The 17,504-nt window shown below is 37.8% G+C and overlaps 1 protein-coding gene across 1 annotated transcript; it reads right to left on the bottom strand.

Annotated features, from left to right (window-relative positions):
* Positions 1-76: 76 nt before the first annotated feature.
* Positions 77-14,353, bottom strand: LOC145996107 (cytochrome P450 6k1-like). The gene is made up of 5 exons (XM_083132374.1): positions 14,212-14,353; positions 6,568-7,534; positions 5,484-5,708; positions 610-861; positions 77-382 (listed from the first exon to the last, which is right to left on the bottom strand). Exons 2-5 carry the CDS (start codon positions 7,496-7,498, stop codon positions 210-212), a joined length of 1,581 nt encoding a protein of 526 aa, XP_082988500.1. The 5' UTR covers positions 7,499-7,534; positions 14,212-14,353; the 3' UTR covers positions 77-209.
* Positions 14,354-17,504: the final 3,151 nt, after the last annotated feature.

Below are 17,504 nucleotides of genomic sequence, written 5' to 3'. Positions count from 1 at the left end.
CACAGCACGTGGATGTATATTTACCTTTTTGGTTGTATTAATAAGTACACTGAATGAAAATGCATCTGGTAGTTTAAAAGCAGTTTATTTAAATAAAATTTTAAACGTATTATCTCCAACAACAATGAAGTATTGTTATATCATGCATATACATGAGCGTGGATCATATATGTTACAATTGACATTTTGTGTCCTATAATTACAACTTACTAATTAAGTTTTCTTTTGGCCATTTGGACCCAAATTCCTCCCTTGGGTGCCAGCATGAAAGTCGTCGGATCAATTTCCGCAGGGACAGTAGTTTTGGGACACCTCTTGACGGAGTATTTCGACAGCAGATGCACGAGGCCAACTTTGCTTTGCATAAATCCAAACCTCTGACCTGCAAAACAGAAGCATGAGAGAAATAGTATTTATTATTTTTAGAGCAGACTACTCAATGCCGTATTAAAAACACACATGTTATGAATTAATAAAAATCATTGTTCAAAGGCAGTTCATCAAAAGTAACAATGCAGCCATCTTGTTACCTTAATACAGTACATAAATATTTCGATAAACAACAGAAAAATATTAAGTAATGGAATTACTATTTCGTTATTAACTTACCAATGCAAATCCGTGGACCTTCTCCAAACGGTAGATACGTACAATTTGGCCTCATTCTTTTGTTTTCTTCATTAAACCTCTCTGGGTCAAATTTTTCAGGGTCTGGATAGTATTGCGGGTCGTAGTGTAGTCCGAATGTTGGTATCTCAACCCAAGTTCCCTTCTCCACTTTAATACTTGTTCCAGGAATGGTATAATCTTTCGTGCAGACACGACCTATGGCTGGAAGCGGTGGATATTTCCTCAAAGATTCTGTTCAGAGAAAAGGGAGAGAGAGGGAATGATTTAATTTTCTACTAATTAGATGTAAAACACAAATTGATGTCTCTTTGTATTTGGTTCGTTTAAGTTCATAAAATATCCTGATTTCATCTATACTTTGCCTTGTTCATGCATATAGTTTTGTGATGAACAGTCAGATGTTATTTGGTACCTTGTTTCAAGTGGTGTACCGAAAGTTTTCATAAGATCTGTCGATTATTTTTTAGTATACCATCTCTTACATACACTTCCCCTCTTACATAAATCTCATGCTCTAGGGTTTTATTTATATTTATATAGGGATTAGCCCGGACAGTCCTGGTTTTTTAGTTCTGTCCGGGGTGTTGAGAAACTGAACATGAAAATAGCTGTAGAATAGTATAGTATATAATATTCACGACCAAAATTTATGACCGGCAAGGATCGATCGATTTATAAGGATCGATTATACCTTTTCTTTCTTCGAGATATCGACTTCCGAGCGCTTCCGTTTCCGTACTTCCGTGAGCGTCTTGGTAGACTTGCAAGCGTGTGGAGTAATTCGTCTACATGTTTTTGATTCATTCTTATAATTTTCCCTTGTTTAACCTAACCTGTCTATACGGAACGACGTGGACAAGCAATGCCTACACCAATTATGGGCATTTTTTTTATGAAGGACGTCCGCATGCAGTCAATTACTACACAGAAAGATTTATTACCATTCTACGAGGGAGGCATGCAGACATTTTAAGTCATACTACAAAAGTACTACATTTTTACCAGCAAGGCTGTATTCAACCAGGAATTTTCCAGTTTAGTGTCACAGACTATCAACGACACCTAGTGAAGGAACCAGATAAAAATTTCCCTCCACACTGTTTCCAGTTGGGACAAATTTTCCCCATCTCCCAAGTTGTACGGGTAATTTACCACACCCTTTACATTGCCCCAAATTCAGTCAAGACGATAAGCAATACGAAGAAGAAGAGAAGTAGAGAGAACATATATTCTACAAGCAGCAGTTTCGGTCACAACAATAAGTACAGAATTATTGTTCAAATTGTGCTACAGTGTTTTCCAACACATACACATGCAAGCTTATATCATGTGTATTCATGTGAATATTTACCGTGCATTATGGAAAACAATACTTTTCCATAGCCCTTTTACAAATCTTCAGTTCCGTACCATGCATGCTAGCCAGTTTTTACATGCATTATAGTTTACATTACAAGGAGACGACAAGAGCCAGTTGTGTTAATTATCCAACGATATCAATTAGTTTGAATTTTTTTTTTAAGAAGAAATTTTTACAATGGATAATCAACCATACATGCAAGCCATACCAAGCATAATTACAGCACTTCCGAACATTTCAAGAAGTATGCTTTAGTGCCACTGTTTTGTGCAAGTGTTTCTTCCAAGCAGTTAATTTTGTTTCACCAACATGGATATTTTCTGATGTTTACAATCAGAGCAGACAATTGGTGGATACTTGCAAGATTTTTTTGTGCAGTTACACACCGGTATGTACAAGGCTATATTAATACAAAGCTATATATACATTATAATGTACATTATAACATAAGAATGGAAACCAAACGTTATATTTAGGTTTTTGTCTGCAACAGTTTTCTGTGTAATTAATTGTGTGCTTCAAATATTTTATAATCAAACATCGGAATACGCAAGATAGCCAGTGAAAAGTTCATATATTTGAAGAAGTTTAGTTGGCTTACAAAGAAGGGAAGATTTGTTATAAACAATGCATACCAATATTTTCTTTTCATGTTGTCATAAGTGAAGTGGCTATACAGTTAGCAAAACATATTACATTTTGGGGTACACAGGTTTTTACATGCAAAACAATGAGATGTGTTTATAGTGAGAATGATACAGCGAACATTTGTGTTTACCTGCTAATTTATGATTTCACTCACATATGGGACAATCTAAGTTTTGTGTACTTACTTTTAAACCTTTTTACTTATCTGAAGGGTCTACATCGAGTTGCAATATAAACAAACATTGTGAACTACGTTCTTCCTTGCGAAGACGCTTCAGCCAGCCATTTGCCTTGCCTGGCATTGGGGCACAGACTAACGATGAAATGCTCATGACTCTTAGAAACGAGCAATTCTACATTAAAACAACTTTCGCACGTACAATTGCGTTACATCGCGAGTTATATCACTTAATGACATAACATTTTGTAATTACTAGTCATATAATCATACATAATATTGTTTTTATATCATATCGACGTGCGTACTTGTCTTTATTGATTGTTATTTTTATTATTGTTTATTAATGTTTTAGGGAATGGATTTTTTTTGGGTTGATCAAAAGAAGGCTGTTTTTTTTTTATATATATATTTTGTATGTGTGTTTTTCTAAGAAAATACATGGAATTGGAGAACCTGGGTCATGTCAAGCTTTGCGATTTGACTTTTAAATTTTCAACATGGAAAATTTTTTCCCTCGCGGCAGAACGTATCAATCCCTAAGATTATATGTTTATTTTATTAAGTCTCTCTGAACGCATGTTATTCGACGCTGGGTGGGCGCCGGGGCCGCTTCCAACGTTAGAAAAGTTCCCGGATTTGAACCGGGACCTTTAGCATGGTAGTCAGACGCGTTACCGACTGAGCCACCGCGGCCATAAGTGTACACACACATATATACTAATAAAGTACTACTTTAAATTAAAGTTTACCTGGTGAAACAAGTCTTTCATACTTTAATATTTCTTTAAGTACCAATTCCAGTCATCTGTACATGCGGCCAAGTTATTAAGAACAAATGTATTTAAAATTACATTGTAAAAAAAACAGCAATATATTAAAAATAGCGTATTCGACGCGAACACAGAAACGCACCAGTTACAGAAGTATTTTCATATTGTAAACAGTCTGTTTTACTTCATTTCTTAATTTTTTTTGGCTTCATAATTAGTTTAATATAGCACCTGAGTCCTTTTCAGTAACATGCATGATACATGATAAAGCTGCTAGTAATTTGGACACCAGTTTAACTTTTCAATCGTCAAATAATTGGAACTTACTAAAGACATTTACCTCACCCTACAAATACTGTAGCTGTAGTTGTCGTGAATGTTTCCTTGCAAATATGTCAATAACCTCCTCTGGTTTCACTTGGTAATTGTCTTTATGGATGTTCAGGAGAGCCACACCAATCAATCGTTCATTACCCATTGTAGATCTAAGGTAGGTCTTTATTTTTCGCAGATTGGAGAATGAACGCTCAGCTGTAGCCGTTGTGACTGGAATCACACACAACAGGTGAAACAAACTTCTAATGTTGGGATACAAGGAAGAAAATTTGTACGCCTCTGCTGGATTATCTGGGGTAGATTTTTCCAATAACCAGAATTGTCTCCATAACTTGAGTTCCCCTTCTAATGCTAAAAAATAGACTGCACATCATCATCATAAAATTTAGCTGCCTCAATTATATCAAGGACAGTTTCTTTCCCTTTGTAGATAATGTTTAGCATAGTGCTGGGTCATCTGCGCCTCGACACTCCATAATCGTCGCCACTGTGCATGCCTCAAGTAATGCTTCTACTAATGTTTTTAATCTTTCAGTGATTGGCAGGATTTTAGGAAATACTTTTCCTTTCATTCAGCTGTTATAAGTTAACACATATTAAGAACTTACATGTCAACTTTGTCCATCCGGAAATGCTGGACATAAATCGCATAAATATCAACGGAAATATCCAAGAAACGTAGATAAGCATTCTCGTCCAAAGCCGTTTACTTCCGGAAAAAGATTTTGCAAAGAAGTAGGTTTCAACCCATGACCTTCCATTCCATAAGCAAACGATCCCCTACACCACACGGTTCAAGTTATTTTATGCACTCGGTTTGGAGCCCACTTTAAACTGCAGGTCCAGTCCCGATTAGCCTTACTATGCATAAAGTTGACTTAAAACACCAAATCAACCAATTCATCACCTTCTATGATACTGTAGTCGGCCAGCATCCGAAAATACAGATGCGTATACCAGAGTGTAATTGCATTTAATATTGTGACTAATTTTACTTTAAAACTACAGATTAAAGCGATAATAGTGCCCAGAAAAAGAACCTCAAAGTATTGTCTGGAATTGTAAAGCTGGATAGTGCTTTCTAGGGAGGCGCATATACAATATGATATTTCATATTTTTAGAACTTTCCACTATAAAAAATGGCAATCGCACTTTAAGGGAGGTATGCATTTCCCACTTTGGTTTTTGCCGTGTTCTTCACGGTTTTTATTTGAAAATGTAGATTTTCTCAAAATTTCGGAAGGGGCTGTAGCCCCATGACGCCCCCTCTGCATACGCCAGTGATCAGGTCTATATCAACAACATATAGTAAAGAATAATTGGAATCCCAGCAAGGAAATCGGAATCATTGGGTGCACACAAACATGATTTTTATCAACGAAAATCACAAACGACAAGACAGCAATATCATATCATTTTTTTTTATAAAGCTTCTGCTGTTTCTGTATGTGGGCACTGCTACATTTCGTTCACTTTTTCCATATGCATGTTTTCCACTCTGATACTACATGGCTATGGTAAGATATCACAGACACTTGTCTGTGATTATACACATACCTGACACCACCTTATCCAGATATTTCATATCGTGCATTACAGCTTGGTAGGTGAACTTTCCATCATTGGCTTCTAGTGTAGCGTCTATTTCTTCTTGCAACCGCGTCTGTACTTCTGGATTGATGGCCAGCTCGTAGAGTAAGAATGCCATGAGCGTTGATGACGTCTCGAAGCCACCGAGGAAAAATATCATAGCCTGCGCCGTCAAATCATCATGAGTCAGTTCTAAGAAATCAAAGATATAGTTATTTGATTTTTTGCAGGAAAAGTAAAGTTATTGTTGATCAATATATTTTCATGAATATTCCTCTTACATCTTACGGAATTTTAAGAATTGTAATCATGCTGTGTTATAGCATGTCAAATGCTCCGTTGGAATTCAACGGTTCAACTCTTAAACCTATACTATTAGCGTAAATGAACGTGGTAGTGGACATTTTGCTTTCTATATTTATGCATATCACACTAATTGCGAAATGAAAGTTGTCACAACCTCTCATATCTTATCACAGTGTAATGATGAAGTTGAATTGACAATGCCTTAAATATGTATTATGTATGAGCGAGTTTCATTCGACGTCATAGCACGCGGCGTCGCCATGTTCGCGAGCCACTTGCAAACAAAGGGTAGGAAACTAAGTACTGACTAATAATGACCTATTGACTATGTAATTACCAATGAAAAATACCATCAGCACTAATTGTATTAATTAATTAAGTATCCAGAAACTCAAGTTATCGAAACATTTGATATGCATACGGTGTTGTAATCCATGAAGATATATGTATACGAAAAAATAACACTGTGACAACATGGGCACACGTGAACATACTACGAAAAGTCCGATATACTTAATTATTAAAAAATGATGTTAAGGATTTTAAATCTTAGCTGATAATGAATTTGCAAACCACGTATGAAGTTAAATATTAGACAGTAATTGTAATTGACAAAAGTATGTTTCTGTAATGAGTAGTTTTTCAGGATGGAAGGGTCACGATGTTTTTCAAACTTTCGTCCCGTACAATTTATGTGAGTTTTTAGAACATATATGAAAACTACTGTTAGAAGAAGTAACCATACCTTGCATAGAATCTTCTTCCAAATTATTATTTTCTACCTCAGCGTCAGGTTCGTCATTCTCCACTTTGCCCTTCTTCTTCAGTTGGAGAAGCAGGTCAACAAAGTCGTTCCTGACCATGTTAGTCTTCTCCCTATGCTCCATCGTGTCCCTTACGGTTTCCCTGAAGAAATCAGCTACGTCACTAGGCGTGAAACTGATGCGGAGCAGCTTCGACAGACCGGGGAATATAAACATGGTCGTGAGCATAATTGTCCTCAGCAAACCTGGTGGGTCCATGAACTTTTTCCCCATCTTCCTGAACTCCGAATTGGGATTCTTGAGCGAGTTGATCTGGATCCCAAAAGCACAGGAGCCAATGACATCAGTGGTGTACTTGCCCATCACGTCCTTCAGTTCTAGAATCTGCCCCTCGGTTGCAGGCACCTCGAAGTATTTCTGCAGCTGCTCACCGCACTCGCACACCAGATGAAACATTTTCTTCATCTTCCCAGAAGTAAAGGTTGGTGTTAGCTTGACCCTCATGTGTCTCCATCGTTTCCCTGTGAGCGAAAATAGATTCTTGGTCTGCAGTGGGTCCACATCTTCACTGGTGAAGGGAATATGGTCCTCAAAGTAGGAGAAATCCTTCACCATCATTGTCTTGATGAACTCTGGGTCTATGGCGAGGAGGATCGGATGCTGTATGAAGTAAATCCCAGCGAACTTGTAACTCTTCAACGAGTCGTAGAGTAGCTTTAAGTCGATGCATGGATTTATCTTTTGGAGAAAGGAGTCCGTCATGTTTCCAAAAGGCATTCTTGGTTCCAAATACGGCACGCCCTTTCTTTTCCAGTGACTGTGCTTGTAACTTAGATAAAGGTAAGCAAAACCTATGGCTCCCAGAAATAACGTCGATAAGATAATCACCCATGAACCCAGCACCAGAGCCATTGTGGACAAGAGTTGTAATTTTGGTTTCAGGCAAATCTACAAAACACAAAAACAATTTGCATCAGAAACAATACCCATTAGGAAGAAGAACGGGGGTAGATCATGCCTTGCAATAGTTGAGGAGGACTCAGAGGAGAATGGGACTTTTAAAGGGAGGACGCTATAATGTGAAAGCTTAATGAATAGTAATTGTTCATCACAATTTCTGAACTAGGATTAATTAAACTGAAATTACAAGGGATAGTCAAATGAATTTTTTGTCATTCCAAAGATGGCGCCTCCTTCAATACACATACACCAGCGAAGATCACTGGTTTCTTGCCCTCTGGAAGCCTAAAACGTATTGACCTTCTACGGCAAATGAAAATTCAATGTGTATATGCATTCTTACCATGCCATCAAGTTTACAAGCTCGACAATGGCCTCAATCCGGACGCAGATGGATGGAAATACCTTCGCGGTGGCTCACAAGTTACTGCACATAGATTCCAAATAATATTCTTCTCGAGGTATGCAGGCACTAACTCAAAACTTGAAAATATATGTGGATTAGGAATGGGTTTACGCTAAAATGTAGAAAACTAGTGCAACTTTTCATGCAGACATCTGCGAGATAGAAGAGAAGTTAAGGTTTTCATTTGACTGCCCTTTGTATATGTAGATTTGTTAATAGTTATTCCCAACTCTTTCTTATCTGCATATCAGGAAATTGATACATGCTTCCAACGGAGTGTGAGAACATATTAGATTTTTCAAATGCACTGATTCCCATATTCTTCATATCCACTCTCCAGCAGAGGGGTTGATGGTGATTAACGTCCAGTTTAATGAAATCTTAATACAACTAAATACCGTATCATGCAGAAGGCATGACTCGAACCCAGGACCCCGGGCGCCATAGCCCAATAGGCTAATCACCTCATAAAAAGGGCTCGAGTATGAAAGAAGCTGGAAAGAGCTTCTTTCAAGCAAATGCCACCTGCGATTTTTACATCCGCTGATACGAATTCTTCCGGAATCGCAGGAAAGATAATGCAAACACAGCTTTACGCTGAATGGCCGAAAGTTCGAATTTCATTTAAATAGCTCGAGAGAATATTTCTTCCACCAGTCGGCAGCACAGTCGTAGCCTCGGAATTATACAAGCAGTTGAACTAAGAAAGTTATGGCGTGAATAGTTTGTTGCCTCCGGCTTATAGTATCGACCGGGGCTAAAGGAGTTACAGCGAGGAGTCTTGCGCTATCAAAAGGAGTTTTATTTCAGGAGAGTTTCATCAACGGATCGGCGAGTCGAGATCTACAGGTAACGAACGTTCTTAAATCCTTGCCACACCAGTCAATTGAAGTGTTTAAATTTAATCGTGAGTGTACTTCTTATTTCATGTGGCGAGCCCCTTGCTTGGTCGAGTGTTGACGTAGCTCCTCAGAGCTATACCCCCATCTTACCATACGCCTCTCGCAGCCAATTAACTTCGAATATCAGGCTTTCACATAGCCTATCTACGATCCCTTAATCTAAACAACCTGGTGCTTATACGAGGGTCACTATTTATATTTTGAGCCTAACAATGAAAAAAACAGGAATTTGGCATTGAAAACTGCTTTATTGTTTTTCGAAGTATTCTCCTTTATGGTCAATACACCTTTGCATTCCTTCGAACCATTTGTCAAAGCAGTTTTTCCAATCTTCTTGAGACACCTCCATAATATGGTTTTTGAACGCATCAACTGCGTCTTCCGCCGACGAAAATCGTTGTCCACGCAATTTATTCTTGACATTCGGGAACAAGAAGAAGTCATTGGGTGCCAAATCAGGACTGTACGGCGGATGACCCATCAATTCGATTTTTTGACTGTTCATAAAGTCGGTTGTTAGACGAGATGTGTGACAGCTGGCATTGTCTTGATGAAGAATGATCCGACGGCGTTTGCTTGTTTTCCGTATTTGACCGAAGACCTCTGGCAAACAAATTGTTGTGTACCATTCAGAGTTGACCGTTCTACGTTCCTCTAAAGGCACAGTTGCCACATGACCAGTTTTCCGGAAAAAACAGGCGACCATTTGTTTCGATGTGCTTCGAGCGCGAACAACTTTTGTTGGATTGGGTTCATCTCGAAACATCCATACAGTCGACTGCTGTTTACGTTCCGGCTCATGTGCATATATCCATGATTCGTCACCTGTTACAATCTTATATACGTCTTTTGAAGCACCACGATTGTATTTATTGAGCATTTGTTTGCACCAATTGACGCGATCGTCTTTTTGAGTTTTTGTCAAATTGTGTGGGATCCAACGAGAACATACCTTTCTCACAGCTAAATGATCATGTAATATTTTATATATGCTGGTGGAACTAATGCCTATGGTTGCCTCAATCTCACAGTATGTCACATGACGATCTTGCAGTATTAGGTTTTGCACAGCATCAATGTTTTCTTGAATAACAACTGATTTTGGACGACCTTCGCGAATCTCGTCGGTGAGCGAATGGCGGCCACGATTAAATTCGTTATACCAGCGTTTCACAGTGGCAAAGGATGGGGCTTCATCTCCAAATGTGGAAGTAAGTTGATCGATGCACTCTTGTCTTGATAATCCACGTCGAAAATCGTAAAAAATCATCGCACGAAAATGTTCACGAGTTAATTCCATTTTATTGTTGTCGCGCAATCTCCAAGGCAACATAAACAACACAAATTAAGCTATTGACAAAACATTTGAAGTACGTTATGGTCAATAATGCCAGACGATTCCGTACAAACGTCAAATCGCGCCTAACTTCAATCAGTGTTGCCAAGGCTCAAAATATAAATAGTGACCCTCGTACGATACGGAAATCATAACCTATCCCCTTTATGTCATACTCACCTCCTTACGATATTCCTGGACACCCCACTGCTCATACCTACTAAACAATGCATAAGAAAGGAATCTATCCTATTTAAGCCATTAAAGTCTCAGGGTTGTATTGACATGAACTGATGAATGCAGATGTACATACTACATTCTATCCGCTTCTTTATGTTGCTCAAACATAGTCGCTGGTTCGAATCACTCCACTAGCCATAGTGCACATATCATTTCAGTTCTTTTCTTGCAATGATAGGAGACAATGGCTGCGATGGTACTGAAAAATTATGGACAGGATTGTTTTATTTGGTATTCCTTTATTACTTACTCTGTCTCGTCTTGTCTATCCAGCTTCTTGATGGTTCTGAGAGTATTGTCATGATATAAACTAGCTTTGTACCTTGAGTCAACTATTGTGTGGAAGCGGAGGCATACATGTTATGAAGGTATATGACGGGAGGAGTCATGAGGCATGGCTTCAAATATTCTCGATCTCCCCCATCTTCATGGTAATCAAATATCCAGATGAACACTGACGAGAGCATGAGAATGGGCCAGAGTCACTTATACAAGCAAATGGACACAACCATTTTTGTTTTGCTTTAGATTATGCATCTCTGGAATCAAATTCGGTTCTCACATGCGCACCAGTCAACCATTACAAACACGACCACGGCAGATCATCTAATCTATAAATTATTTTACGAAAATACAGAGTTTCCTAGAACAACAAAATTGTATATCTTGATGAAATCACATTGTTTAGTTAAGAAGAAAACCTTTGTACGCATTTATCAATCAGAGGAATTTCAAGCACAATCATAAGGAAGAAACAAATGTTTTGATGAACTTTTGCTAATAGATTAAATGAAAGACGGCTGAGGTTTAAGAGTATCCAATTTACGATTACATATTTCGAAACAGACCTCTACCGGGCATCGAACAGCCATAGGCTGAACCTCGCCGTTCAATAAAGAAAATTTGAATTGAATTAAACCCGGAACCCATTGATATCAAGGCAATTTTATCGCTAGATTATGGGTGCTAGGAAGCCAATTTTAATTTTTCCAATGTTTAACATTTAGGAATTAGGTAGTTTGTGTACTCTTTGATTCTTTAGCTTCGTATTTCTTCCTCTCGAATATTTGCAGCGATAAGGATAGGAAAGCTTGAGTTGCTGCAGCCATAAACCTTCGGTTTTAAGAATGCTGGAGAGTTAGATACTTAAGAATATATATTACGATGAAACCAATGAGAGAGCATTTCTAATTGGTACAATTGTTGGTACTCCACAATGAGGAACTAATAAACAGAAAGGAAACATAACGCTACTTTAGATTTTGAAAGTCGTCCTAATTATAAAAGTTCATTTGTCACTCCTGTTAGACCTATTCCGAAATACAGTGATACGATTTACAGGGGCTAATAATTGTACACATTTAGCTGTATATGCCATCAATCAAATTACAATCTCAGCTGAATACGTCCATCTTCCAGGCAGTGAGCATATTTCGTAACAAGTTTGGCGACTGCAGATTGGCAAATTACTTAGTATCGAATGACCAGTGGCCAATTGATTTCAGAGCACATCGTAATAAAGTAATTTCGATGTAACCGAACTAGAAAAATGTACTTGGACATTGTACTTGTCACAATGGAAGTTCTATAATGGAAATTGTAAATTTCACTTTATAAGTTTTCGACCGAAATGCATCTACCGAACTACACAAATCTAGGGGGGCTACTGGTGGGAGCTGATGCCTGGTTTGGAGGGCTTCAGCCCCCCCCCTAGCCCCCCTGTAGTGCCGTCCCTGGCAATAGGACAACGTCTATGCAGTTTTAGCCATAACTGGCTTACCAATTACAGTTATCAGGTGGTGTTAGTGAACATATGATTCTACCTTGTCATGTTTTCCTTGAAACTATAGTCGGACCATGACCAGGCCGGGACTCGAACCCGGGGACTTCGGTGTCGAGATCGAAAGTAGACCATTAATGCACTCGACCACCGAGTCGGCCTTTGTTGCTATTGTTGTTATAATCACACAATCAGGGGTGTCCATGTACCCCGCCAAGGCCGCGGATGCACCCCTCCACCAAGTCTTGCATCAAAATCCTCCCCAAAAGAATTGTTCATCATAATGCCCCTCCCACACACAAATATAGTTTGGATACGCAGTAATTGATTTTTGTTTGAATGTCGATAATTTGATTTCATATTTTTTAAAATTAAATTTTCGAAAGGGTTCCGAAACTCACTTCCCTTTGGTTTAGCATAGTGCGTGGGCAAAAGTGGCAAAAATTTGAGGGGGCAACTGCCCCCGCCAATGCAGCGAAACAAATCGTGCCTGAAATCATACAACACTAAAACTGAAGTCCACATGTCGGAAGTTCTGAGCCGACCCGGAACTACCGCAAAGAAAGCACCAGACATTGTTTACCACTGGCCGAGAAGCCAACAATGGAAAGGGGCCCGGCTAAGCATTCCCCCCCTTCCAAACCGATTCTAAACGCATGAGAAGTGGTGTTTCATTTCAAATCCATCACCCACAGGTAGGTAGAAAAACTACATAATAACAGGGTGGGTACTCACCGGGAATTATGCGTGAATTCTGCTTGAATTTCTCTCCGTACACGTGAAAAATTGCAACTTTTATTAATACAAATCCAATTGAATTTATACATAGCCTATTTATAAATGCCCTGAGGCAAGTATTTCACAGTTTAGTTTCCATTTTTATGAAGGAAGGGAAAGAAAGCTGCGTGGAAAATGAAACTGAATTCTCTCAATCTGTTTTCTTTGTTAATGTCATTTGCAAAATAATCTATCTGACAGACGGTAGTTTATTGAGATATCTTGAATTTTAATTAGGTAAATTTCAGTTTGAAATTCTTGTATAACTAACAATTTTACATAGATTAGTATATCCAGGAACATTTGTGACTTTTTTAGATGTATTTCGAGTCTGAGTATGTGAAATGGCAAATGTTAACTCTACAGCTTAAATTAAATACTTTAAATATATATATATATATATATATATATATATATATATATATATATATATATATATATATATATTCCGATTAATGGGATTGAATCAGAATTTTTGGATACATTGGAATCACAAAGACCCTTAATATTATTAATATACTGTATTTGTGTGTTTGGGGGGGTCAGGGGGTGGTGAGAATAGGTAATGCGCAAGGTTGAAACAGTGAGAACATCTTCATGTAGCCTTGAAAACCGGGAATTATACTAGAATTTTATAATGGTCCTAGAGTGGCCGCCCTGAATAACCATAACTAAAAATCACTGTCAACCCAACGAAACGATCTCCCATTATTGTGTGAGAATATATAGAATTGTTAGTTAAGCTATAAAATTGTGTCCTCCTAAAAAATTCCCATGACGCAGGGGCGTCACGAATCAACCCCAGTGGACACCCCTGGACACAATTAATATTATTCCATTGGAAGGTCATAACATTTGAATATGCTTGTGTGTGGATGAACTAACTTGTGAGATCCCTCCCCTCGTATCTTGATGAGTTCGAACACCGTACGCATCGTAATTTTAATGTAATTGTTTATTATTCTGTCTGCAAGTCCAACTTCACTTAATCACACCTAACTTAACGATACTTCAGAAGAGTAAATGACCTGAAACTTCCTAACATAAGTAATGACCAGTAATGTGCCGTAGTCTTCGTGCGTTATCTACGCCTAACCTTCACGTTGTGTACACAGTCTAAACAGACAATGTAACCTATACTAAAAGTTTCTTTATGACATTGCTTCGAGAGAAAAGTAACATTTTTAATCATGTTTTAACCTAGGATAAAGAAATCCTACATACCTTCTTTGCCCTTCCAACGTTAATTTTGAGTCAATTATTTCGTGTAGTTGTGAAGTTTGAACAGCCGTTTGGTCTTACTGATCTGAAAACGTTGTCTAAAACACGAACTTTTGCTTCCAAACACGACCTTCCTGATTCGTTGTATCCGTTTAAGGATGCGGCGCTCAAGCATTTCTTTATCTACTTAGCCTTCACAGATTATTCGGCGCAGTTAGTGTTGCCAACTCCTTCCGGAGAAATATGTATAAAATAGATTTTGAAACTTTGTTTTGCCACGTCCTCTCACGTAAGCACCTACCAGCTTAGCACAGGGGAGAGACAATGAGATACCTCTGGGCACAGACCAAGGTTACTAACGCTAAGAATATGTGAAAGGAAACAACAGATTTAACCCACTACTGAGGGTACAATTCGCACTATATTCTTGAATAATTATATACAAATATTAATATCTTTGTAAATCTTTTTATACAATATTATTCTTCTATTGTAGCTAATCTTCTTTGAGCTTCTTCTTCTTGTAATCGATATGTCCTCTTCTTCTTCTTATGGCATCTTCTTCTTATGGCCTCTTAATTAATATGACATCTTCTTCTTATAATTAATGTGGCATCTTCTTCTTACAGCCTCTTAATTAATATGGCATCTTCTTCTTATAATGGTTACGGTGCCTCTTCATGCAATTAATAAGGCTTCTTCTTCTTATAATCGCTAAGGCTTCTCCTTCTTGTAATCAATAATATTTCTTCTTTCTTTTCTTTGTCTATCCGAATTGACGGAAATATTAATAAAATCAATCCCCCAGACAAACAGAGAGAAAGGGGTTAGTTAAAGATCGCCGCCTAGCCGGCGCTAACCTTAACTTGGAGCTACAGTGTATGCGCTTCCAAATGTGCTTGGGTGCTGCCGTGGAATGGCGCTACACCGGGGGAAAAACAACCCAAAAGCCGCACGAAACTCTCAGTTCGTGGGAACCAAAATAGACACAAAATCGAAATTACCATTCGACTTCATTACTTTTGTATATTAATCACTTATGCCATTACTGAATGATAATTCCCCTTTTCTCCTTATTTATATCCTGTTATTACGTTAAATTTATTTATTTATTTCCTCATAATTAATATTAATATATAAAATCACTATTTCATCATATATGCTCTTTCCGCTGTCTCTATTTACAATCGTATAAATTCTCCTGGGTGGTGCCATCTCTTACTCACTTTCTAAACTGCTTTATGCATCACCTCATATAACCGTTGTTCCTTTTGCCTGCTGCCATCTATGATCCTTTATTTCAAAGAACAACAATGCAGTTTGTGTACGTGACACAAAATTCCCCTCCTCTGGGCAAAATTTTTCCTTATGAGAAGTTTCGTATGCAAGGAAAAATTTTCTTCAACATCCATTCTTACTATTCACTTCTCATGTGTACTTTTCAACATTTGTTTAACGTCTTCTGTACAATTATATCTTTTTACATTATCTAAGTTTTCTCTTCTTACTTCCTTTGTCACCATATCTTGTATAACTATAGTGTTCCTAAACGTTTCTAATACAATATACGGACCTTCGTATTTGAAAAACAGTTTTTTAATTGTACGGTCAATAGCCTTACTTATTGGGTGTGTTTTACAATAAACTATATCACCCCTCTTTACTTCTATCTTCTTTCCTTTCACTTCCTCTTTTGACGTCCTCTTCTTTCTTTTGTTATATAGATCATTGAAAAATTATTTCCTTGTTCCTCTTTCCATAACCTTCCTTGGCCATTCTAAGTCATCAAAAATCATCGGCTCTGCTTCATATCCCAAGAAAATCTCTGTCGGACTCATATTTGCCTCAGCTGATATAGAGTTATTTAATAATAGAACTATCCTGTTAATTACTGAATACCACCTTGTATGATGATCATGACAGTACATTCTGAGTAACCTCACAATCTCTCCATTGTAACGCTCAATTGGATTTGAACTTGGATGATATCTTGTTACATTAATCAATTTTATCCCTTTGAAATATAGATACTCCTTGAAATACTCTGAAGTAAATTGAGTCCCGTTGTCTGTCAGCATTTTCTTTGGACTACCATAATGTTTGATAAATCCTTCATCCAACTTCTTAACTATCTCTTTGGTTGTGGCTTTCCTTAAAGGATAGCACATGATAAACTTGCTACATATGTCCACACACGTCAATATATACAAAAATCCTTTAGACCTAGGTAATGGTCCTATTAGATCTATAGAAACTATGTCTAATGGCCATTTCGCGATAATATGTAATTCTTCTTTCCTGAATTTTATCTTTGATGGTTTAGTTTGTACGCAAACTGTACAATTTCTAACATGGTTAACAACGTCACTCTTCATAGTCTTCCATACGTAAAATCTTCTAGCTAATCTCAACGTTTTATCAACTCCGAAGTGGCCAGATCCTTCATGCACGACCTCAAGTACTCTTCTTATCAAGGTTCGTGGTACACTAATCCTTACTTGGTTCGGATTCTCATAACTAACTTGGAAAACGATGCCATTTATAACTTTGTATCTGTCCTTTATCTTAGACATCCTTGTTTTCTTGTTTCCTTCTTCTCCTTCCAACACCTTGATAATCTCCCTTAGTTCCTCATCTTCCTCTGTTCCAACTCGCCATTCCTCTTCTTTAATACCATTTACTTCTTCCTCAGCGATAGCGTTGATTTCTAGCCTTATCACTTCCTCTGGTTCCTGATTTCTCTTTAAAGGTGCTCTACTTAGGGTATCTGCAACATGGTTTTCCTTTCCTTTTATATCTCTAACATCGAAACTGTACTGTTGCAGTAATATTGCCCATCTCGTAAGCCTTGCATTCCACTGTCTTGCAGAATTTAACCAAACTAGACTCTTGTGATCACATACCACCTTGAATCTTCTGCCTTTCAGATATGCCGAAAACTTTTCTATTCCAAATATTATCGCCAAACACTCTAGCTCACTTATAGTATACGCTCTTTCAAAGTTCTTCAAGCTTCTGCTAGCATATTGTATTACATTATCTTCATTGGATTCGTTTTTCTGAAATAAGTATGCTCCCAATCCAATGTTTGATGCATCGGTACCTAAAAAGAACATTTTCCCGAAATCAGGTTGGCTTATAGCTGGTGCTTGTATAAGGTCTTGCTTAAGTCTTTGGAAAGCCTCCTCTTCGTCTTCTTCCCATTTCCATTTTATATGTTTTCTGAGGAGTTCATATAATGGTTTGGCTTTGCTTGCGAAATTGTGTATAAATTTTGATCGCCAATTACATACTCC

Source organism: Lepisma saccharinum, chromosome 12 (assembly GCF_977018435.1).
Source record: "Lepisma saccharinum chromosome 12, izLepSacc3.1, whole genome shotgun sequence".
Classification (NCBI taxonomy): Eukaryota; Metazoa; Arthropoda; class Insecta; order Zygentoma; family Lepismatidae; genus Lepisma; species Lepisma saccharinum.
Note: the sequence above shows the minus strand (reverse complement) of the source record. Positions and strands in the feature narration are given on the sequence as shown.